General features: G+C 47.1%; 1 protein-coding gene across 1 annotated transcript; it reads right to left on the reverse strand.

Annotated features, from left to right (window-relative positions):
• On the reverse strand, positions 1 to 24,433 carry Snx18 (sorting nexin 18). Its single transcript, XM_055603538.1, has 2 exons — positions 22,735 to 24,433; positions 1 to 2,679 (listed from the first exon to the last, which is right to left on the reverse strand). The coding sequence occupies exons 1-2, from the start codon at positions 24,326 to 24,328 to the stop codon at positions 2,426 to 2,428; spliced, it is 1,848 nt and encodes a 615-aa protein (XP_055459513.1). The 5' UTR covers positions 24,329 to 24,433; the 3' UTR covers positions 1 to 2,425.

A 24,433-nucleotide genomic window follows, 5' to 3' on the forward strand; every position in this document is an offset into this window, starting at 1 on the left:
GTGGCTCGAAGGGCGTGATAGTTTATTTAAAAAACAAAAACAACAAACAAAACAACAACAGGAAAATGAAACGCTACCACACCGATCATCGTGACCAGCATACACATAATGGCTTTTCTCTTGGATAGGAACATTGCAGTATTTTCAGATACTGAAATGTTTCAATAGGACCAAGAACGTTAGAGAATAAGGATCTTGGATGAAAATGGACGCTAGTAAGTCTGGTGCTTCACCCCACAGGATTCATTTAAAGTCCCATGAATCAGTTGCATTATGCTCCATGGTTAGAAGAACAAAAGTTCTCTTAGAAGGAGTCAGCATGAACTTTTACTTCTTCATATTTTAATCTTTAGTTTTCATAATTTAAGCTGTGTCCACCCTGGCTAGAGCCTACTCGTATAAGACACCTCAGGTAATTTCCTTGATGCTATTGCACAAGTTTAGTCATTTTACTTAAAGAAAAAAAAAAAAAATCAAACCACCACCACAACAAAGAGGCGAATGAATGTGACTTTCAAATCATTTGAAAAGCAGAGAGCTTGTTTGTTCAATACCAATTCAAACTTAAATTAAAAGCTATAATTATAACCTCCAAACTTCTGCAATAAAATTAATTTTTAAATATATATGGGCTTTCTTTATCTAACTGTACTTTACAATCAACAAGAGGAAGTTGCTTTTTCAGAGAACACGGCTTCTGGCGACAGTCCCACCAGCCTGTGGAGACAGCGCCGTATGAGGCCAGCTCTGCCTCTAAGTTCTAAGGTACAAGGATTTGACCAGAGGTCGACATTATCATAATCTGTTCTTAGAAATTCAACCCATATGTGATTACTTCATAGAGAGTAAATACACTGTTGAGTAATTGTCCCACTAGCCTTTCTGACTCTGACCTTTCTGCAAGCTGACCCTTTTGGGTAACTGTGGCTCACCCCCTTTGAATTTGGCCTCTGTACTCCCATGTTACTGTGCCAGTACCAAAATTTCTGGGGTGGTGTAAATGTAGTTCACAGGGACAGCAGATACAGGTCCTTCAGCCTTCATGACAGCTTTTACATCTGTAAACTCAAGAATCACATTATTTAGCTCAGCAACTACAAAAAACATTGAGGTTTGGGCATTTCACACCAGAACCTCTTTGTGCTTTATAAATGAAGCTGCTTGTGAATCTTTTTGGTATTTATCAGTCATCTGTAGTTCCCTTCTAATAATAAAAGGCTATATTTAAAATAATTTTTAAGGTTAAATGTTCTGAAGGGGGCTTTATCAATACCTAGTTTTTTAAAATACAGTATAAATCAGTATTTCTTTTTTTCTTCAGTACTGGAATAGGAGAAATTATTTCTGGTCCCTCCTTAAATCAACCGACACCACTTCTCATCGCATATAACACTGAAATTTACAGACATCCCTGAAATTTTTTTATTAAGTAAACGAGTGAATCACAGTGGAGTCTCATTCAATTAACAGTGTAGATCCATTTAAGATCAAAACAAAAAGCTGAACATTAAAAGAAAATTTCAGGCTTAAAAAAAAAAAAAAAAAAGATGACAGGAGACCCTCCCCAAAACTAAGACGGAGTGCGTTGCCACTCGCTGTGTGTTTCTATAGCTTCTCCGTGCTCGGATCCCTCCCTCCCACGTGCTAAGGGCGTTGCTGAAATCCTCAGGCCTGCTCCGTAGGCCGTGTACTATGGGTATATGGGACTATGGTGCACTGCCTTTTCCCCTATGAGACTCTGCCTCCGAAGGTGGCATCCCGTCTCACTCCTCTGTAACTGCAAGCATCTCAGCGGACAAGGACGCTTCCTGTGCAAAGTGATGGCCACCATTTCTCCCACCTGCCCCCAGAGGTGTGAGGCTTTCACCAGTCTGCCACCAATGCACCGGCCTGTCGCTCTTTCCATCAGAAAAGTTGGGGCTTAAACAGAGGTGGGACAGAAACGAAAACAACCAGTCTAAAGGCACAAAGTCGCATAGCTGCTCTAGTTGGAGTCTGTAAACAGAGAACAGGTTGGATTTAGGTGATCTCGATCTATGAGACTAAAAAGGCATACACAGCAGGCTTTTATCTAGCCAGCTTCTTTGAGACTCTTCATGGGTTTTGAGGTCTACAAAGTATACACTAATATACCCATACTTCAAAAAGCAATAAGGCAAATAGTATAATCATTATCCAAAAGTTACAATGGTAGTGTAGGCATACATAGTATAATTTAGTTACAAAGTGTGGTACTGTTTCTGCTACATAACCGTATTAACTGCTTCTTTCCTACATAATTATACATCCAGCTGGGTTTCAGCTGAACACAGGACCATCCTTGTACCACACCTACAGTTGGCAATAGCTCTTTGAAAGCAGTTTTTATCCTGCTGTAGAAATTAGCCTTGAACTGAAAAAAAGTGCGCAGTTCTGGGTGCAGTCATTAAACGCTGTCGTATTTGTGAAGAGCTTCTTCCAACTTCTGGGTCACTTTTTGGAAAAATATTATTTGCTGTTGTAAAAAATGCTGCATCTGGGATTTAAAGTCTCTCACTCTGATTTGATGGAAGTGATGAATCTCGGCCAGTGTGGCAAAAGAAATCGTGTTACAGCGGTCTTGAATGCCGTCTGCTTTTTGGACCTCCATCTTCCCTTCTTCCACGTGCCGCCTACTCTCCTTTACTTTGGTAAGAGCTCCTGTAGTCAAAGACAACAGTCAATTAAAATACATACATACACACACACACATCGCAGTGACACAGCTAAGTTTAACATGGAAACTTAGGGACTGTCAGTACTTTGTCTAAACTATGGCAGCATCCTTCAGAACTCAAAGTGGTGACCGTGAGTACCAACTTAAAAAGCAGCCTGCTTTCTGGAAATTTCACCTACCCAAACCAAAAAACAATGTTCTGCACTGACCAGGCCTCTGTAGTATTTCTTGAGATGCTATAACTAACAGAAAGGTGTAAAAAAAAAATGGTCCTTTTGAAGATAAACCCCCAAACCAGTTTTTATGTTTACAATGTATGAGACCTTTGTTTCTATACTTATTAAGAGAATTATATGCGAAACCACACCCCATAAAGAGTGAAGTCCCCTTTCCTGAAGAAATCTCCCTAAAGAGCTATTGTATGAGGTCAGAACCCATCCCTAATGCATGTTGGTACCAACTCAAGCTGGCTCTGGAAATGAGTCGATGGTGGAGGCAGGGGGCTGGGAAGTGTTTCCAGTGTAGAAGGCTGTCAGGGTGCCTAGGTAACGTGCCAACGTGCAGTGACACATGCATGCCTAGTCTGGCAGAATCTTCTGGGAGACCATGACTGGGGCACTAGCATGGTGAATGATCAGAATGTGACATCTTCTTGGAACTACAGGGGCTGTGGGTTTTAAGTCTGCTCTAATAATGACTGCTTCAGAAGGTCACCAGAGGTACCGTAGCTTCTTATCTAGGAATTTTTCCAGAGTACTGCAGGGTAGGGGCATGGGCTGGTCATTCTGGCAGGTGTCACATGAAGGTGGACTCCCCTCAGAAGCATACGCCACACGGGAGACTGCAGAGGCAGCAGATGATGGTGTTATCCTTTGGTTTCCAGGGCTGACCATTGTTGATGCTCACATGGTCTGGGCACATTTTAGCAGCTTAAGAATGGAGGTGTCCAGAGGCATCTAGAATTCACGCTTCTAAAGCATTCTGAAAGTCAGAGACTACAGAGCACGGAAGCCAGGAGTGGGACCCAGCAGTCCATGAGTGTGATGCCAGAGGAGAAAGGCAGCCTATTCAGTCTTATGGTGCTCACTTTTACCTGACGAGGCCACCCTGTTTCTAAATGCCTTCGGATCTGAGAATCCAGAAAGTAAACTAGTATTCAGCTAAGGTTAAACAGCACACTTTTCAAAATGCTATGCTAATAACATCTGTGGGATAAGACACAGGACCCCACAGAGGCCCTGCCCTGCCACTGAGCTCTGGTGTGACCCTGCGCCTGCCACAGCACTGGATAAAGTGGAGAAGTGAAAACCCACCGACAGCAAATTTCATGAAGAGAAATGCATGTCTGTGGAGGAATGAACAAACCCACACATTTTTTTTCATGTGCTCATTCTAAATGAGACCTTTCATTGAAATGGGCAGAGGACCAGAGCAGCAGGGCACAGCACAGCAGGGGCAGACATCCATGCCAGCATTGGCAGTGTTCCACGCTGCCACTGAGAAGAACGCTTTGCTGGGCAGAGAGGCAGCCAGGACCAACTCCCCTCCCCCCGACCTAACCTCCCACACCCAACCTGAAGTAACATGTGGTTTTAAGACAGCCCTGTCCAGCTGAGTATGATACCTTCAACACTTCTCTTAGCCTGACGGCACCAGTAAGGCATTAACATGCCCTGCTCTGTATTACTGTTTGTGTGTTCTTTGAGACAGGGTCTCACTGTAAACTCCTAACTGGCCTGGAACTCCCTTCTCGACTGGGGAAGGGGGGTGAACTCACAGAGATTGACTGCCTCTGCCTCCTGAGTGCTGCAATTAAAGGTGTGCACCATGCCTGGCCAGGACCGATTTCCATTAAAAAGACCTCACCCACCCATGTGCCTGTTTACAATATAGTGTCTTTGTTAGGTTTGCACAGGCTTCCATGTGTGTACAGACATAAAAGATGAAAAGACCAGGAATGCTGAGAGACAACACTCTAGGGCAGCAAGGGAGGACTTTGTGACTTCAGTGTGGACCTCAGAAAGGTCCAGTCCAAGGCTCGAACACAAAGGGACAGGCGGTACAGCTGAGCCACAGTGTGTCCATGTCTGCACAGCGTATGCCCCAGGGGCCGATGCAGTGTGTAACAGTTGTCTCACCGTAACATTCTTCTGGCTGGACAGACAAACAAGGTGGGCAGAGAGGAGCCTGTCCTACCACTGGACAGCCAGTGCTTTCCTCCTGGTTACAGACTGCTGTCACTTTCTCACTTTCCTCAAAACAGTCACGGGGGGGGGGGGGGGGGGGGGGGGTGGGGGGGGGGACATGGTATGAAGTATGTATGCAAGGAGTACATGTATGGTAAATGCTTAAACTTCTGCACATGCCAGAGGGGGATAGGGGGTGTCCTGTTTTATCATTTCTCACCTTATTCCCCTGTAACATGGTTATCACACTGCACTAGGAACAAGGCTAGAGTTAGCAAACCCAGTGACCCTCTTGCCACCTCTCCTCCCGGAGTACTGGGGTGCCAGTAGGTGAAGCCACACCCAGCTGTGAGGTAGATGCTAAGATCCAAACTCGGGTCCCCACGCTTACCACTCTTACACAAAGAACTAATCCCAGCCCCTGACTTCCGTTTCAAATGTGTACTTCAAAAGGCTCTCTGTGTAAAAGATACTATTTGTTTATGTCTGAAACTTTTTGCTTTTACTAACCTAATTCAATTTACTAATTAAAACTGTAAAACTTTTTATACTTAGGATGTATGATCTTCCTATCTTAAATACTGAAAAAAACACGCACTTACAGTAGTTGAAAGTCTAAACACAAACTCAGACTAGGGAGGGAGTCCCCTGTTTTTTTTCTTTTCTTTTTTCTCCATCTATTTAGATGCTATGGAAGATGACATAAATTCTCAACTCTAACCCAAAATATTAACACACTGTTGCTTTAGGAATATATGGGTTTATTTGATGGGTAAACTATAACATTCTGGCAAAACAAACAAATAAAAAACGGAAAACAAATCACTATTGTAAAGTAGAAAGGACATAACAGCATTTGGAAGAATGAGTGCCAAGACCCAATTCCACTTGGAATTTCAGTTTGACCCACTTAACGAAATTCAAGTTTGCTGGCATAGCATGTCAGGTCTGCAACAGAGAGGGATGATCAATAGGCTTGTCTACAGAAACTGTGGCTCCTGTGTCAGGGCTCAAGTCATCTTCTGAGGAAACAAAGCACACATGCCTGAAGCAATTAAGAGCATCTAAACAGTATGTGAAGGTGTTAAATGGCACACTATGAATGGGCGCACTCAAAGAGTAGTGAGAGCTGTGCAGTCAAGAGGGCTGCACCTCCGCCACGGTGGCTGGGGCAGGATTGCACATTCCAGGCTACTTGGGCTACACAGTAAGACCCTGTCTCAAACTGCACCACTCTGTCACTCATGACGTAGTCAATCTTTTTAAATAACATCTTTTAAATGAAACGTAGCTAACTTGGCTTCTCCTAGAACTACTTTCAAAAGAAATCGAGATGATTACATCAAGAGTGTGTGAACACGTGAGGGGGACTGAGAACTACTTTTGAGGGTTCCAGAAGCTTCCCTCTGCCCCACCTCCAGAGCAAAGCAAAACCCATTTTCCCCGCAGCCATGCTCTTCCGAGCACTGGTGGGAAGTGAAATACTAGTGTTTCTGGACGGGGACTTGTCTGGTCACAAACTGCTCATTCCCACAGCTCGCAGTTCTCAAGCTGGGAACTTTGTGCAGTTCCCTGAACGTCACAGCCTTTCATGTATAACATGTTAAATATCAAAGGAAAAGCCGAGTTCACAAACTTGCCTGTCAAACCTAGCAGGTAGGAGGAAAACTGGGGCAGGGTCACTCTGAAAATGCAAGCATTCTGTAGGACTTCGGGGACAGCGGAACACAGAATGCAGCCAGCTGCCGTGCCCGAGCACTGAAGCAGTCTCTCCAGCCCCAGAGGACAGTAAAATAAAAGCTAAAAACACTGCCCAGGACAGAACAACCAAAGGACCTCACATTTCATCAGAGAGTCAATGGGGAAACAGGGGGAGGGCTCAGCAGCTCCACTTCTTAAATGGTTCGTTTAGGAGGGAGCTGGTCCCTCATGTAGTATCTCTATGTTGCTTTCAAACCCCAAAAGGGAAAAGAAGAAATGGGGGAAGGAATTATGTGGTGAGCTCCAAGGCCAAGAGAGTACTGTTAAACAAAAGTCCCACAATGCCCATGATCACGGGGACAGTCTGTAAATGAAAGAAAAGAAAATATAAGTCAGATCAAAAGTTGGCAAATGAACAGTTCTCAAAGAGTAGAAATAAACAAGATACACATGAAAAAAGTCTCAATCAGGAAAACATGAATCCTAACTATAGTGGGATTCCATCTCACCACAGTCAGAAAAGATGTCACCAAGTTAAAAAGAAGAAAAAAAGGAGTGACTACTGAGAACACTCGGTGTTTGGAAGCAGCGTGCACACAGCATTCGTGGCACGTAACTGGTGCAGCCACTATGGGAAATCAGCATGCAGGGCCCTCAGAACCCTGAAAAGCAGGCTACGGTTTCTGGTATAGTTCAAAGCAATGTTAAGCCAGCACACAACCCACACCTTCATCCCCACGATTACTACGGCACTAACCACAACAGCCACATTCTGGAGTCAGCCTAGGCATCCATCAGTAATACACGAGTAAAGACAATGCGGCAGGCATAGAGAATGGAGCATTATTCTGACACAAACAAGTACAAATCGGGGCTGCAGAGACAGGTCAGTCTGGTCAGTCTATGCAAGCGTGAGGCCTTGGGCTCAATACCTGGCACCCACATTAAAGCTAGACAGAGGGCAGTAGTCCTGTAACATGCCCCACACACTGCTGTGCCAGAGTGGCAGAAGCAGGAGGCTCTCTTGCTAGAGGGGCAGTCTAGCCAAACCTGTGAGCTCCAGGCTCGGGACCCAGCAGAGGAGCAGGCTCATGCCTGTGCACGCCCACCGACCTGTGCAAGCCCACCGACCTGCACAAGCGACAGAACTGCAAAACTATGTCAGCGGCGGGAGGAGACCACACTAAGTGAAACATAACACTCGCTCAGAAAGACAAGTATCATGTTTCTCCTGTGTAGAATCTAGACTTTTTTTTTTTTTTAGGAAAACATGAAAGTAGAAGGGGAAATATTTAGGAGGAGGGGGAAAAGAGACAAGAGAGCAGGAAGGTGGGACTATGCTCAAACTACATTCCGAAATGAATGAAATCCATAATGAATGTGAGTGAAATCCACAGTGAAATCCACTGTTTCCACATAATGAACTTGTGCTAATAAATAAAAAGAAAATGCATAAGTAATTGCTGGCAACAATTTCTAATGGGATTCTATTGGGCTAACAGAAAGACATGAGTTAGTCACGCCTGGAATAACATGAGCAAAAGAAGTACTTATTTTAAAGGCTCTACTACAGAGCGGGCAGTGTTCTTCAGAAGAAATGTGGGGACACTCGGGATTCAGAGGACTTGCTTCTTGCAGGAAGGTAGTGCAAACCAATGCAGCCTCCTGAGTCACCCTCAGGAAATGAACTCCAGGCACAGGAAGGGGCCTGACTGAAATGAAGACTTAGGCAACCTCCTGAAAGACAGAAGTAGCACAGGCTGTTCCCAGACCATCAGGCCAGCCTCTCACACATTCGAATAGCTCCTCCCTAAGAGGAGCTCGGTGAGTAGGGCAAAAGGGTTGGAAGAAACACATAAAAAGCTCACATTGTGGTGGTTTGAATAAAAATGGCCCCCATAGGCCCACAGGGAGCAGCGCCATTTGGAGGTGTGGCCTTGTTGGAAGAAGTGTGTCTCTGTCCCTCAGCATTGCCTACAGATGGAGATGGAGAATAGGTGGCAGTGGTAAATGCCTTTATTCACAAACTTACGAGGCAGAGGCAGTCAGAGATTTTGTGATTTCGAGGCCAGGCTGGTCTAGGACAACCACAGCTACACAGAGAAACTGTCTCAAAACAAAAACAAAAAGATGTAGAACTCTTGGCTCCTTCTCCAACACCATTTCTGCCTGCGTGCTACCATGCTTCCTGCCATGACGATAATGGACCGATCCTCTGAACTGGAAGCCAGCCTCAATTAAATGTTTTCCTTTGGGAGAGTGGAGTGGTCATGGCATCTCTTCACAGCAAGAGAACCCCTAACTAAAGTACCTGTTGAGAGGGACATTTCTGGTGAGAGCTTGGTTGACTTTTTAGTTTGGTAAATTATCTGGAGTCCTCTATAGGACCAGATCCACTTCCGTGCCCTTCCTACCTTTGTGTGTGTGTTGCCAGGATCTGGCACCTTGCAAGTTGTATCCACTCAGGCTGAAAAGCTCAAAGCCAGAGAGTCGATATATACCTGTAATACACACGAGCTCCTCTATCAAGGACACATTACTCATGTTTGCAATGAACACAGAACAAGAGAATTTAATTATTAACAAAGTTCCCTACTATCACTGCATTAAGAACTCAAATTTTATAAATGAGTAATGATCAAGGAAGTCAGCACCATTTGACAGAGCACCACGCTATTTACATACCGTGTCATTAAATTATTTGCCTCCGTAAAAAAAAAAAAAAAAAAAAAAAAAAAAAAAACTACGAATTACCAATTTCACATCACCGCCTTTGCAGAGAGACCACATGATGACTGCAGCTCTGGTCTTAGCACCCACTGAGCAATCCTGCTCAACTGGGACAGGCAACTTTCCTGTCACCAACTGAACTGACCCAGCAAAAGAGAGAGGAAAAGCCCCTCTTCACAGTTCCTCCTCAGGAGCTGCCCCAACTCCATTTAAAAAGTTGCCAGGCTGGTGTGAGGCTCCCTTTCCGACACCCCCATTCTCTCTCTGCACCTCAGTTCTGCCTTCCCATCCTCATCCAAATATCTTTTCAGATGGTTTTGTCCCTCAAAAGCCATTTACACAAAAGGCCCAGTCACTAAGCAACAGGGATCCAAAGGCTATGCTTTTTTTTTTTTTCCTTTGAAAGAAAAACGGGGAGTGGTGGTAGAAACTCATTTAAGTTTGAAATCATGGATGTGCCAAAAATATAAAGCAGTTTTTGGTCTTCCTGTGGGCTTTCTCGAAAAGGACTTGGTGTAGGGGCAGAGCAGAAGGATGGGGCACAGAGACTGGCAGTCTTTTCACTCTCCTGCACTGCCAACGTTGAAAGAAAATGCTAATCTGGTCAAGGTGACCTACTTCCTTGACCTCCCTTACTGGTCCCCACCCTTGCAGCGGCCCTCCTTCCCTGCATCACCCTCCTCCCAAAGCCTTTCCTTCCTCCCTTCCAGTCTCCACCCACTTTCCCCTCTTCCAATATTTACTTACTTACTTGTGGCTCAGTTAAAATGCCTCCAAAACAAAAGCCAGGAGCCATCGAACAGGAGGTGGGATGGCAGTGACATACAGGCATCAGGGACTCCTGTTCTGTACCTCTCTCTAAGTTGCATGCTCTTCTTCTCCTCAACCCAAAGGAAAGTAGGCACCACTCCAATTTTCAAAGGTTGGAAGGTAAGGCAGCAGGAAATGAGTGACAGCACCAATGACCCTGGCTGCATATGAACCTGGGCAGTCTGCTTAGACTCTGCCTGGTACGGACTCCCTCGCCTGCATGTCAGGCCGGGGCATCCACAAACTGCCTCAGGAACTGAGGCATTCAAGTCACACAAGGCTTTGAGCACACAAATACACTCTGCCAGGCACAAATACTAAGCCAGTAAAAGCAGTCATTTTGTTTACTGGTTTCTGGTTTTGAGACACAGTCCTACTAGGTGGCCCTTACTACCCCTGAATTCATAATCCCCTAACTACACCTGGTCCCAAAGTAACTTTTTGAAGGGCTTAAATGTCACTAAAGACAAGTACTAAAAAATTTAAAGGGAAATTAATTTAAATTCACTTTCAACTCATAACTGCACTAAATTAGAAGTCTGGAGCTATTTTAAGACGGTTGAGACAAGGACAATGAGTGATAGAAACCCTAGCTTGTTTGTGGTAAAGGCATTGCTATATCCTGAAGAACCAGCTAGCGCAGCTTTACTGCAGTCACCTGAGGTCCACTGACAGAAGGACATCCGGTATGGATGAGAGTGTCCAGGTGATGGATACTCACTAAAGGGATGCTAAATTTGCCTCATTCCCAAATGAAGCGTCAGGTCATGTTTCTCCTGCAGCTTATTTGCTGAAAGCAAAGTGTTTGTCACTGGAACTTCATAAAGGTTCTTACAATGCTTCAGCTCCTGAGAAATATTAAACCTGGGTGGGGAGCCACAACACTAAGTAAGCAAAGCCCTGAGGTTGCTCTCAGAACCAAGGAGGACATTTTTAAATAGTGTAACAAAATAGTTCCAAGAGTATAGCTTTACTTCAGAAGACCAGGTCTGAGGCTGAAAATGCTGAAGTGGCCTCTATCTCAGCAAACGCAGGTGAGCATAAGAAAGATAAGGCAAAAATCATTTCTTCTCTTAAATGTTTTCTGGCCATAAAATCCTGCTCCGCAGTGTCAGCAAGCTGCCAGCCCTTGCATTTAGCAGACCCTTCACAAACAACCCCAGGGGTCATATCAGAGAGAAGCGGGACTCAGAAAGTCCTTCTAATTGGAATAAAATCATCATGGTTTCTTTTGTTTTGGAAAGATAAAATGGAGGCTTGGACTAAAATCAAATCCACACAGGCTGCTAAACAGAGAAGACCATCCCCACAGGGCAGGGCCAGGCCAGGTCTAGGAAGAAGGAGCATCAGAGCTTGACAGGAGCACAAGTGGGCTGGGAGCCCAGAGCCCAGCAAGGCCTTCCATGAGGCTGGGCTGGGCAGCCTACCAGGAGGGCTACACTCACCTAGAACCACAAGAATAGTTCTAGAGGATGTATTTTTTGCTGTCTAATACTTTCCCCTAATGGTGTCCGGCTTATAACTGAAATGATTCCCATCACACAAGGAAGGTGTGGATTCCCACCACACAGAGGCCTTCTGTTTTTTCACTGAGCCCTTGCCATGAAGACCCCTGCTGCACACCACCTGATGATCACTAAGTTTTGGGGGCAGTTCCTAAATCAGCCATTTTAGACTGAAAACCCCTCATTCTGGTTTCCCTGCCTCTCTGTGCTGGTAGGGACTGGGCACCCTGTGGCTTTACTCTAAACTTCCTTGGGTAAGAATACAAGAACCATCAACCAGCCAGAGACAAAAACAAAAGACCTAGAAAACATCCAGTTTAAAGATATATCAAAATCCAAGTCTTAAAGTGCAAGAACATTAGATGGCCTGTGTTCTTATCTGTATTGCTAAGTGTCCTGCTGTGCACAACAGGAATGGAATGCCCTGTGAATATAAAGGCATAAGCCCTCAGCTCCAGGAGGGCCCTTCCAGTCCTTACTGCCAGGGCTCCAGAGGAGAGGCTTCTCTGCTGCTTTATCTTTGTAGATCAAAAGACACTGATGGTTTTCCTTTAATTAACGCAGTGAAGGGGGCCATCCATAGTAGTGCACGCCCGTAATACCAATACTTAAGGCTGAGGCAGGAGGACATCCATTAATTCAAGGTGAACCTGGGCTACATATGGAACCCGTCTGAAAACACGTAACAAAAAAGGCAGAGGCCTGACCAGGATTTCCTACAATTCCTTTCAGCCTCCCTCCTGTCTTCTCTCTCTATTACCATGTTTCCCTTTTATTTCTATTGCTGGCCTCACCATTTCCCATCACCCAAACTTAACACCAAAGGTAACACAAAGCTCGTCCAGCCACCCAGCCATTCATCGAGTGCCGCCGCTCCAGCGAGCTGATGTCTCAGGTTCACCAGCTCCTTGCCAACGCTGCACACACCTCAGCCCCAGCCAACAGCCTCTTCCTGTCTGCAGGGGCCAGGTCACCAGGGCTTTCTAAAGTTGGGTCTATAGGCAACATAATATTTGGGTGTACAGGGAACCTCAGGCTTCAACATCAACGCCCCAGTTCCCACAAGTAAAGCAGCAATAACAGCGGGATGTCTCCCTCAAAAGCTCCCAGGAGCTTTAAACGGGCATAGCGAGTATAAAACATGGAGTGCCATGCCTGGCATATGGGAAGCCTTTAGAAAATTCTAGCTTCTTTGGAAACGATCGAGATGGCGTTATTTCCTTACCAGCTGCCAACTGCCAGCAAAATCAACTCTATTTCCTAGCAGGTATTCCTGTAGTGAAAAGCATACCAGTCTCAAGGCAAACAATAAATTCAAATCCTGCCTTGACTCATCAGCTGTGTAATCTAGGGCACACCCAACTTCTCAGCCTCAGCTGTGAGGATCCCTATCAGGAGATAATACCCCCATGAGGGAAGTTAGCTAACTGTGCTGGACTGAAGTGCATCTCTCCAAATCCTTGTCCGCCTGCAAACAGGCTTTGCACATGGGATTAGTGAGTTGGTGTCAAATCTGAGGTCATACTAGACAGAGCAGGCAAGAAAGGGGGCACCGAGCCAGGTGGCTGGCCAGTTGGTTACACACAGGGTCATAACGCCATGTCACGATGGGTACAGACTGCAGTGACCACCTGCAGCCAAGCTACGCTGAGGCAGGCCGGCAACCAGGAACACAAGTGGTCTCCACGAAGGGAGCAATGGCTCTGCCAACACCTGCATTTTCACACAGCCAGTCTGTGGAACTGTAATGGGACACAGGGCTGCTGTTCAAATCACCAAGATTATGTCAACCTGTCAAAGCAGCCCTAGGAAACTTATACAGGAGATGATACCGACACTTAAAAACACTGAGCGGTAATTCCGTAAAAGGCAGACGTGAGGCCTTGCTCAGAGAACTATGACGTGATGTCCCCCAGTATGCCTGCAATAGTGAAAGCCAAGGAGCAAACTCAATCAACAGCGGCGATCAGCACTCGTACCTCCACTCCACTAACATGCTTGTCCTTTAACAAGAGGCTTAGCAAACATTTTCTTTGAGGGCTAGACAGTAAATATTTTAGGCCTTGCAGATCAGCAAGCAGACTGGGGCACTTAAAGAACCATTAAAAACATGACAACCATCCTTAGCTCAAGAGTAAACAAGTACCTTCCCAAACCTGGCCCATGGGCTACAGGCTGCAACCTGCCGACCTCTGCTTGAAGCTTTCTCCCAGCCTCTACACTGGTGGCTCCGCAGTCCATGCTTATTTTATGTCCCCTTTCTCCACTTCTGCAGACAGAAGTTTCTGTCTCTTCTTCTCCATCCCATGACACTGCCTCCATTCAGGCCTTTTACCATGTCTTGCCTCAGTTATTTCAAAAGCTTCTCATACCACACACCTGCCCAACAGAAGTGCTAAACTGGCCACAGTAACATCCACATTGTCTAATATTCCCTCCAGTACCCCCAACAGCAGCTTATTGTAAGCACTTTTTGAAGATCACTAATGTCCAGACATAGTGTATTTGAACTCGGGTTCAATACATGGGTGGGCCTCAGCTGATTCTGAGAGGCAGCCAGGACTGATTTTTGCATACACAGTTCCTCTAGTCTGGGAAGTTCCCTCCCTGACTGCAAATTTATGGTTGCTTTCAAAACTCATCTCAGAAGGAAAACTGCGCAATCGAGAGTACCTTCTTCCAATCTACTGCTATATGCCCTGACTGTGGGTGTCATTCCATCACGGACTGCAGTACGGGGCTACATGTCAGCGATTATGTGCTTATCACACCAATTCTAAAGCATATGCAAGGCCTGGCGGGCACTCCCCATCCAGGCTGTTCCAGAAGTCGAATACGAAAGACTTTCCAGGCCGAGACCAAGAGCCCTCTGCCCAGACCTCTAAGGCAAACCGACGATCCTCGCATCCTCTGGACTCTCACACACTTATTCTGAGGTTTATTCACCTTTTAACTGGACCCTCTGTACACACACCCTACCCCACAGAACTGTGTTCCACTAGGAACCACCTGGTCAGCGTCTGAACTCCAGGAGTCCAAATCCATCAATAACATCAACGCACACACTTAGGGTTTTGTGCTCCAGTGTAAACAAAAAACAGCTCCAGAAAAGTACTAAAGCCCATCAAAAATGTGTGTGTTTGTGAACTATATGTCTACACATTCAAACACCAAGCCATCCATACAAAGAAATATCATGAGGTACATATTCATTTTCCTCTCTCTAGTGAATTTTGGAAAGTTAATTCATAGCCACATACATGTAAGACTTGAAAACCATTCACATGTTAATAACTTCATCCATAAATCCTGTGCATTTTTAAACGGAAAAGCAAAAGCATTTCCTGTCACAAAGCAGGAGTCACATTTTAAAAGTCAGCCAAATGATTTATGAGTGCCTGCTTCATTCACTCAGCAAACACGTACGCGCGCTCACTACAAACGTATGGATTAACACAGGATCACAAAAGGAAGACACAGGCGCCAGCCAGTCGCCACGCCCTGCTGAGGTGACCGCTGCTCTGGAGGAGGCTTCAAGCAATAGGCCCAAATCTGGGCTTTCTGCCTGTACTGTGCCACAGAGAGGTGTGGAGCCCAGTGCAGGAGCCCACTACATCTACGGGGCTTAAACAAAAGTCTCCTCTTGTTGGCTGGGCCCCAAACCTGCGAAATATACCTCCAACACAGTTCTCTCGGGTGGGCTGGGAGCTCTCCCTCACCACCTCCTCTGTCTAGGCCATCGCCTACTACCGTCTTGCTGTTTTGTACCTGCTCCAGCCTCCAAGCCATTCTTTCTTTTTCTCGGCACAACTGGGAAATGTCCAAATGGATGTCATCCCTTCACTTAAAATCCTGCAATAGCTTCTATCTCCCTTGAACTTTTCAAATATGTCCCAACAATGTATTATCTTACCAAATCTTACCAAATTGACAAAGCCTTACCAGTCTAATCTTCTGTGACAACCTCTCCCACTAGAACAGACTTGGACCGAACCTTTGACCTCCTGGCTGTTTTTCAACCTTCCTAGTCCACAGCCACCAAGGGCCTTGTTAAAGATGAACCTTCTTCAGGCACAGCCCTCTACTGCAACACTTATTCTAATAACTTCCCTTCTCTCCCCTCCTTCAGGTACTACTTAAATCTCCCTCTCAGTGAAGTTTGCACTGACCATCCTTCTCTATGGGCCATGCTGCCTCCTACACCCTTCTCTTCACTGCTCCACCTCTGGACACGTGTCATACATACCTGTTGGACATTATGGTTTGCTGTGTTTGTCTTTCATTGTGTCTCCACCCTGCTAGAATGTCGGCTACACAGGGCGGCACTCATTTGGGTCACTGATGTAATGTTGACTGTGCTTAGGCTATGATGTCTATGTAAATATTTATTCAATAAAAATCAAGTTTATTTTTTAAAGGCTCTTATGAATAAACTTAATGATTTTGCCTTTCTCCCATCACTCAACCCACTAAATAACACAGAGAGGAAAATCAAACCACATCAAGACTACAAAGCTCTAAGAAAAAAGGTAGAAATGACATGTTGGTGATTCCTACTAAAGTTTAATCACATTATATATCCACTGTGATGGCTATTTCTGACTGTCAATTTGATTGGAGTGAGGGCATTAGTGACACACATCTTTGGGAATGTCTGTGAGGGGGTAATAAGGAAGATAAACTGAGGACCACCCAGAGGCTGGGTGGGGCCTCACACTGAACAGAGAAGAAGGCGAAAGCCTGAGTCCAACTGTGTGTTCCTGTTCCAGAGTGGGAAGCAGGTAAGGAGAACCGAAAGTACAGCCCAGCCACCACGGAGCTGCCATGTCTTCTCTCCCAGGGTGGGCATTCTGCTTTCAAACACAAGTCAAAGTAAGCTGCTGGTTATCAGGTGTTTGGATCACAACACGAAAAGTAAACTATTTACTTGATTTCTTTTGTTTTGAGAAAGGAGACTGTATTTAGAGTTCAAAATAAAGTCCACTTTGTAGGCAGAAAATAGAAAAAGCATTCCAATGCATCACTTTTGTGTCCCCATTCATTACATCCCTCATGTGTGTTCTAGGACTCGCAGATGTTCACCAAAGGCAGCTCTGCAACGCTGGGAGCCCTCACAGGCCTCCTGGAGGCCAGGTACTTCCCCTCAGCAAGCCTCTGCTGAACTAAGCCAGGAATACATGGTTACTGATCTGAACTTAATGTTTTTAACTTTGTCAGCTGATACAGGATTTTCATGCTCCCAGCTTGCAGTCACATGGGCAGACAAAACACTATTGAAACCAGCCTGAAACAGTGTCTAAATGTTTACTGCATTCTCAAGTTGTTTTCTTTTCAATATAGAAATACTGTCATTTAACAAAGCAGTATCTAGGAAATCCGGAACACCATCTTTACAGATGTGGGGAAGAATGCTCAGAAATGTTGAAGCAATCTGTCCCTGCACAAAATGAATTTGGTGTGGGAGGAAGAGGGCTTACAAGAGAAAATTTACATGAACTATCTAATGGGAACAATCACTCCAGACAGTATCTCCATCTACTCCTCTGAGGCCAGTGATACTTCTGGTGTTCACTACAGGAAAACCTGATTAAAACAGAAAACCCCAGGAATCAATACGAATGATCCCTGCAGCATTTGCTCGGGCCTGCAGTTCTGGTGGTGATGGCGCTCAGAGGGAGGCCATACAAGAATCGTATTTCATTGGGCATTGACTCCCATTTTTAAAGCACCTTCCGGTCTCACCCAAACACTTAGTAAGCAGCTACCAGGCACAGAAAAACTTAAGCTTCACGATGACCTTGAGGAAGCGCTGGCTACTGAAGACTATGGAGACTCCAATTACTTGTTCAAAGTTGCTCCCACTCAACCACGCACCAGCCCAGCAAACCCCCACCACACTGGTCCACAGATGGGCCTGGTGCCACAGCCATGAAGTTGCACACAAGACTTCTTGGCTAACGCAGCTCGGTCGTCAGACCCAAGCCACCCAACCTCCCTCGTGCCACCGGTACATTCCCATTATCCTCCAGGCTCTCGGCAACCTGGCACACTGCCACACTGCCACAGTGGGATGACCACCCTTTATCACTGGTCCAGAACTCACTGAAATCCAGTCTGTGCTGTCTAAACCCCAGCTGCAAGATTGTCCAGCCTATGTCTTCTGGATACATGTCATTAAACACAGCTCAGCCACCACACCACTTTACTGGTGCTAATCATGGATCACAGGCTTTAGAGATGATGCAATCCAATTTAATTGTAAGCCCTGGTTTAAAAATATTGGCAATTAATACAGCAGATTTTTATAAAGCTGCCAAAAAGGAACCTAAGTTTAAGGGTAGTTTCCTGTTTCCTAGTGAATGACAGAATTTCTCGTGCTTGGAAATCCTAAGGTGACCAAACAGGGTGTCATTTTCCCAACATGAAAGGAAGTCCCATGGAGCCCAGGGGTGCCAAGAGTTCCTGGTGGAACTGGGAAGGAATGAAAGTCCCCTGCCTCACCTCAGTCTGGCTGTCACTGGCTTCCCAGTGAGGCAGACAGGACTGCAGGGCTCAGAGTCTAGAAACCTTTGGCAGGGAGAAAGAACAAGCATCCACCTAGCTGCCTGAGCAGGACAGTCATGGATCAGGAATGGTCCTTGGCCATTCACATTTAAGCTTTAACCAAGAAACTGACTCCTCTACGTCAAAAAACCCAAAGGTTCCCTTAGTTCCACTAAAAGAAGTCAAACTGGGACAAAGGTTACTGCTAGAAATGAAGTCTGAGATGGAGGTAGGAGAGGGGAGATGATCCCAATTGAGATAAAAAAAAAAAAAAAGAACAACTGGTCTTAATTTCTGGCCCAGGGGCTTCAAAAGGATGAACTTGCAAACAGCCCGCCTCCTTGGCCCTTTCTCTTTATCCCTGGCACCATCTTCTTCAGGCTATTTTTAGCACAGGAGAGCAGGGCACTGAATGAAAGCCGGGGCAGCAAGACCTCACCTTGCCTGCCCTGCTGGGACTCTGGCTATCTTTAATTAATGTCTGAGGGACATAAGACCAAACCCTCCTCAGAGCAGTGAAAGGCAGCACAGTGGTGAAACTCTACCCAGCAGGACTGATAGGCCAGCTTCTGGCCACCATGCCTCAGGTCCTGGGGCTATTTTGTTGTGGTTGTTGAAATGACAGTACCATCTGGAGCATTTAGAGAGTGAAGAGTCTGCAGCGTCACGTGACCAGTACAGCGAGTGGGACTCTACTTATCTAGTCCTGCTTCACAGGACACAAATGAGGTTTCACCCACAGACGTTTCTATCACTGTGGAAAGTTCCAGTCATCAGCACTGCCTAGTAAGCTGTAGCTTCAGAGACCCCGTTCCTAATATTGTCCTACAAATGACTTTTCTTTTTCAGTATGTAACAGACTTTTCTTTGGAATAAAGAAACTTCTCTGCATGGCTCCCTCGAGTCCTGTAGTCCAAATTTATAAGCAAAGATGAAAACAAGAGGTCTCATCATTTTACTGTTATGGTCTTTCCCTACTGTAAGCCCCAGGAGATAAATGTAAAACTTTGAACCATGAGCTGCTGCCTCTCAGATATGGCTTTAAGTTGGAGAAGCTAATTGTACCTTTGGAAACCAAACTGAATATGCTGTGAATCCCACAATAAATATTCTCCCACATACTGCTTCAAAGCCATTGGGCTTCAGCACTATCAAAGCACACTGAGGGCAAGAATGATAAACAGAGAGAAGATAAAATGCTACCACTGAGGGAAACAAAATCAGAGTTACAGGGTTTCTAGGTCAGTGACAGAACTGAACATACACGTTGCCAGCAGAGGGTCTGGAGAGATGAAAGGACTCCTGTTACATCAAGAAAAATATGAGCCAGGCATGGTGGCACACACCTTTGGTCCCAGCACTCAGGAAAGCAGGGGCAGGGAGAAGGAGGGAGGGGGGGAGGGAGGGAGGGAGGAAGGAAGGAAGGAGAGAAAGAAAAATGACTAAGGAGAGAAAGAAAAATGACTACAACCTGAGTACATTCTAAATTCCCATCAAACACTGCTGCAGATCACAGCAAGCCCCTTCACCCTCCACTCCACTCCATTAAACTAAGTAGGTCTATTTATCTAAGAATCCATTAGTTGATTTAAAAACACAATTCTGGAATTATCTTTTAGCTGATGGGGCCATATGGCTCTCTTCTCTTTTGCTCCAAGTACTAAACTAAAACCTTTATTAGCCTAAGCAAAAAAAAGCCAGCCCACCACCGTTAAGAGTGCCTACCCTCATTCAGCAGCGGACTTCCCCGCCACCACCTACCGGCTCAGATTCCCACAGGAGGCCAGCGCGTGCTCTCAGACACAATGCTCACAGGGTCAGTGACTGGGAAGGCTGCAACAGCAATCCAGCAGAACCTGTTTCCGCTCACAGTTTTTATCAATTGAGCTTACACAAGAAGTTAAGTGTTGCTACAAAATTACCAAATAAGAATCAAACCACAAAGAAAACACACCAATTTGCAGGAGGCTTAGGAACCAGGTTGCTAAAGCAACAGCCAACTTAGTGCCGCTCAGTGGAACTTAGATGATGGAAATGTCTGCCATTTAAGCACTTGATACTTAACGACCCTTTGGATGAGGAATTGAAGTTTTCATCAGATTTAATTTTAATTTACCATGTATGTAAAATGAAAAGCTGCCTTTCTCTTAAACAATGAGAACACGGGAGAAAAGACAAATGTTTTGAATTTCTCAATTATAAAATCGCTTCCTAAACTAAAATTTAGACCCCGATCACCTATAACAAAATACTGGAAAGCTGCTTGAGTTCTTCTTGTTAGCTCTTTTTGTTTTTGCTGTTCTCAAAAGTCAGCTGGGCCCTTTGATGTGATTATACTTTGAGATCTTACATGTTGGGGGGTGGGGGGAAGCTCAAGCGGTAAACAAACTCTCAAGCCTCAAGTGCTCAGCTGAAAGAGAGTCCTTCCAACAGGAAGTGCACAGTTGAAGAGAGGAAGGGACAGCTGTCCTTTACATGGACAAGTCCCCACAAATGCTCTAAAAGCTTCCCCGAGGCTGGGGGTGGGGTGGGATATTAATCCCCCGTACTTCTAATACGAGCATCCTTAACAGATATGCTGTTCAGCAAATGCTCTTGGCCTATGCATCATGTGTACGAGACCCCAGCGACAGCTTTAAGTGGCAACATTCTACAGACAAGTCATCTGCAGACTCAGGCTCCCTGTACACTACACACCAAGGCGGCGGCAGAAATAAACTGCACAGCTGACAGTGTTCCTGCAGTCATGCCTACAGATGTTTAATCTCTTGAACTGTTTAAACCACATAAAAACAGCACCAGTTTTGAAAGGCTTTCCAGGTCCCAAGCAACAGGAGACAATGCAAGTTTTAGGATTTAAAAAAAAAAAAAAAAAAAGTTCAATGGCTGACTGGCTGACTAGACTAAAAGGACCATGGCACATGTGAAGAGTCCTTAGGGCAAACACAGCTTTGCTGATACATCACTTCCACAGCGGGACACGCCAACCACCTGAACCACAGTAAAACCAGTGAAGGAACCCACAAAGTGTGTAGGTAGCTAGCATGTGGCCTGACTGAAGTGATACAATGGAATTTAAATGGGAAGGTCTTGCATTAAAGATTCAAAACGTTTCACTAGCACCAGAAAGTAAGGATTTGTAACAACTTACAAATAAAGCCATAAAGAATGCAAATGTGGGCTCATTACTGGCCAGCGGAAATAGTATTGCTCAAAGAGCTAATTCATCCTTACACTGTGCATAGGGATTGCAAATTATTAAGAAAGTTGCTATTCTCTAGGAAACTAGTGCAACAGTTATCCACAGCACTGTGTTTGGCAGCAGGGAGAATGGACTCAGGACCTTTGAACTTCCCCCATCCCCCACCCTTTTTAAGAGTCAGAGGCCCTGTCACACCAAGAAGGGGAAGGAAAAGAGCAGAGAGGAAGGAGATGGTAAGGAAACTGCTATCCCCAGATGTCTGAAGGCCTGACACAGATTTGTTCTGTTCGCTTCCAGTGAACCAGAAAAACCAAAAACAAAACAAAACAAAAACCAACAACAACAACAACAAAACTTAGTTGAATACAAGAAAGATTAAATGCTTTGTCCCACCTGGCAGGGGAGGGGGCACAGGTCAGCTCCCACCTCCCCATGGCCTAACCTGGTTGTCCACACAGGCTTCCACCAGCCTAGGATGCTACAGTAGGTGACTGCCCTCTGCCACCTCCCCCACACTGGACCTCCAGAGGCAAGGCCACATTCCTAATAGCAAACACCTCCCAGCTCAGTCAATGGAGCCATTATATCAGAAGGCCAGCTAGTGAGAAACCTCAGGTCAGGCAGTCATGGCTGCTGTAGTTTACCAAAAATCACTTGCATATAGTCAGTGCTTTAAGAAAAGCCAGTAATGCCACCAACGACTAAAAGCACGCTCTGCCCCTGGGACAGCTAGTTTTTACTGCTCTTGGTCACCACACTCCTACTTTGTCCCAACTTGTCTCCCTACATCATTTTCCTAAAGAACAGCCCAAAACGTCAGCTGGTTAATAAACTCCAACCTCAGAGAAAGGACAGCTGCGTTCCTGCCGGTAGAGAGCCTTTCTGGCCGTTTTGCAAACTGACTCAGGGAGTTCCCGTTGCGGCCCCAGCATTGGGTACAGGGTTGGCCAAACTCCCCTGCCACAGCAGGGACTGAGAAGAAAGCCTGACTTACCTTTATTCCCAGGCATCCATTCTTCCTATTGTTCCTCCTGTCTCTGCAGCACTGTGTTCAAAGGGATGCTCAGCCTGGCTTGGGTCCCCTGCTAATTCTGCCCCAAGCTTATAGATCAGAGCAGCTGATTCCCCTGCCTGCTCAAACTCTGAAATGACAACACAGTCGGGAAAAACCACTTCTCTGAGGATTAACCTAACAACCCACTGACAACTCTCTACGGACCCCAACAGTCCACATCACCGAGGGTCCCCAGCCATGGAGAAGGACCAGGAACCCGACACCGGAGAGTGGCACCACTATCAAAGTCACTGCTTTCAGCCTGAACAAAACATCCCGCGTCACCTGCTCTACAGGCCAGACTTTACCTTTCTGAACATGGATGATGTCCGGGAAGTTGGCCAGGTGCCCCTGATACAGTGCTAAGAGGTCCATGACTGGGTCCAGGTCCTGCCTGGGCTGTTCAGCGAAGAGTTCACCTATGGCGTCGTAGACGTCTCCGGTGAAGGCGATGGCCTGGTTCAGACCCACTGAGAAGGCCTGCTGGTCGAGCTCAAAGGCCTGGCTGAGGCCCCTGAAGGACTGGCCCACCTTCTGATACTCCTTCTTGAAGCCAGTCACCTGCTTGCGGGCAAACTCGTTGGCAGTGTGGTTGAGCTGCAGCGTGCTGTCGTCCATTTTCTTGGTGAAGCACTTGAAGCCATCGATCTTGCTCTCCACCTCCTGCAGGTCCAGGGCGGCGGCAGGGGGTGTGCTCAGAGTGAGGAAGAAGTTGGCACCCACCATCTCATCCTTCTCGGCCTTCCGCTTGCCCTGTTTCCAGGCCTTCTCATCCGTGCTGCTGGGGCAGGTCAGGAAATGCTGGAAGACGTCGCACTGTGCCAGCACAGGGTGGCTGGCCATGTGGTTCATCCACCAGATCAGGCCCTTCCTGCGCTTGGAGATGAAGTCCTCCTCGAAGCGCCCCGTGGCCTGCTTCTCCGGCAGGTGGGGCACCGAGATGACCGGGAACTTCTCGGCCAGGCGCGCATACAGCCAGTCGAAGTGCTTATAGCGCCTGTGCACGGGCACCTGGGTATGAGTGGGCACCAGCTTGTAAGAGATGTAGCTCTTCATGCCCTTGAACTTGGTCTGCTTGGTGGGGTCGTCGATGGTGCACTGGAAGGGGTAGGGGTTCTCCTGCCACTCGGGGCCGTAGGGGCCCAGCACCACACACAGCTTGTCCCCGTCCTTCACGAAGCCCGACGCCTCGCCCAGCACGAAGGCCTCCCCGCCCGACTTAACGAAGGTGGAGAAGCGGTTGAGGTTGCGGCTCACCGTGGCCGAGCTCTTGGCTCCAGAAGCCTGATGCGGAGGGGGCGCCGAGCCGCCACGCGAGCCCATCGACAGGTCCGAGCGTGTGGACAGGCGGTAGCGGCCGGCCGCGACGCCGCCCGCCGACGACGAGCCGTCGAGGTCGGGGTAGGCGCCGCTGCCCAGCGCGCCCGGCTCGTCGGCCACCGTGGAGCTGTCGTCCCACTCGTCGTCCCAGTCATCGTCGCTGCCCTGGCTGGCCTGGTAGCCGCCGTACAGCTGCTGGGGCGACGGCTGCAGGGCGCCCCCGCCGTACGGGAAGCCAGAGCCCGGCGGCTGGAAGGAAGCCGGCGGCGCCTGCGGCTGCAGCAGCGGCTGGAAGGCGGCGGGCGGCGCGGCCGGCAGAGGCTCGAAGCCGCCGGGCGGCACGTTGGCGTAGCGGGCCGGGGCTCCCGGGCCGCCGTCGGCCGGAGGGCCGGGCTCGGGCGCACGGATCACCTGCACGTACGAGGCCGGGAAGAGGCCGCGGTCGCCGCGGCTGTTGACCCCCTCGAGCCAGCCTTCGATGTCCTGCTCGCTGCACAAGCTCAGCACCTCGTGCTCCCGCAGAGAGATCTCGCCGGGGTTCTCCGACCTGAAGTCGTACAGCGCCCGGGCGCGCAGCGCCATGGTCCCGAGCCCGGCGCCCCGAGCCCGGGCCGGCCCGAGGGCCCCACGGCCCGCGCCCGCGTCCCCGCGCGCCGAACGGGAGCTCTGAGGGCGGCGCACGGTCCG

Source organism: Psammomys obesus, unplaced genomic scaffold, assembly GCF_907164565.1.
Source record: "Psammomys obesus unplaced genomic scaffold, mPsaObe1.curated_primary_1811, whole genome shotgun sequence".
Lineage (NCBI taxonomy): Eukaryota > Metazoa > Chordata > Mammalia > Rodentia > Muridae > Psammomys > Psammomys obesus.

Coding starts and splice junctions, on each gene's coding strand:
- Snx18 (XM_055603538.1), bottom strand. CDS start 24,328: ATGGCGCTGCGCGCCCGGGCGCTGTACGACTTCAGGTCGGAGAACCCC. Junction 2,680..22,734: donor CATCATCCATGTTCAGAAAG/GTAAAGTCTGGC, acceptor CTTTGACTACAG/GAGCTCTTACCAAAGTAAAG.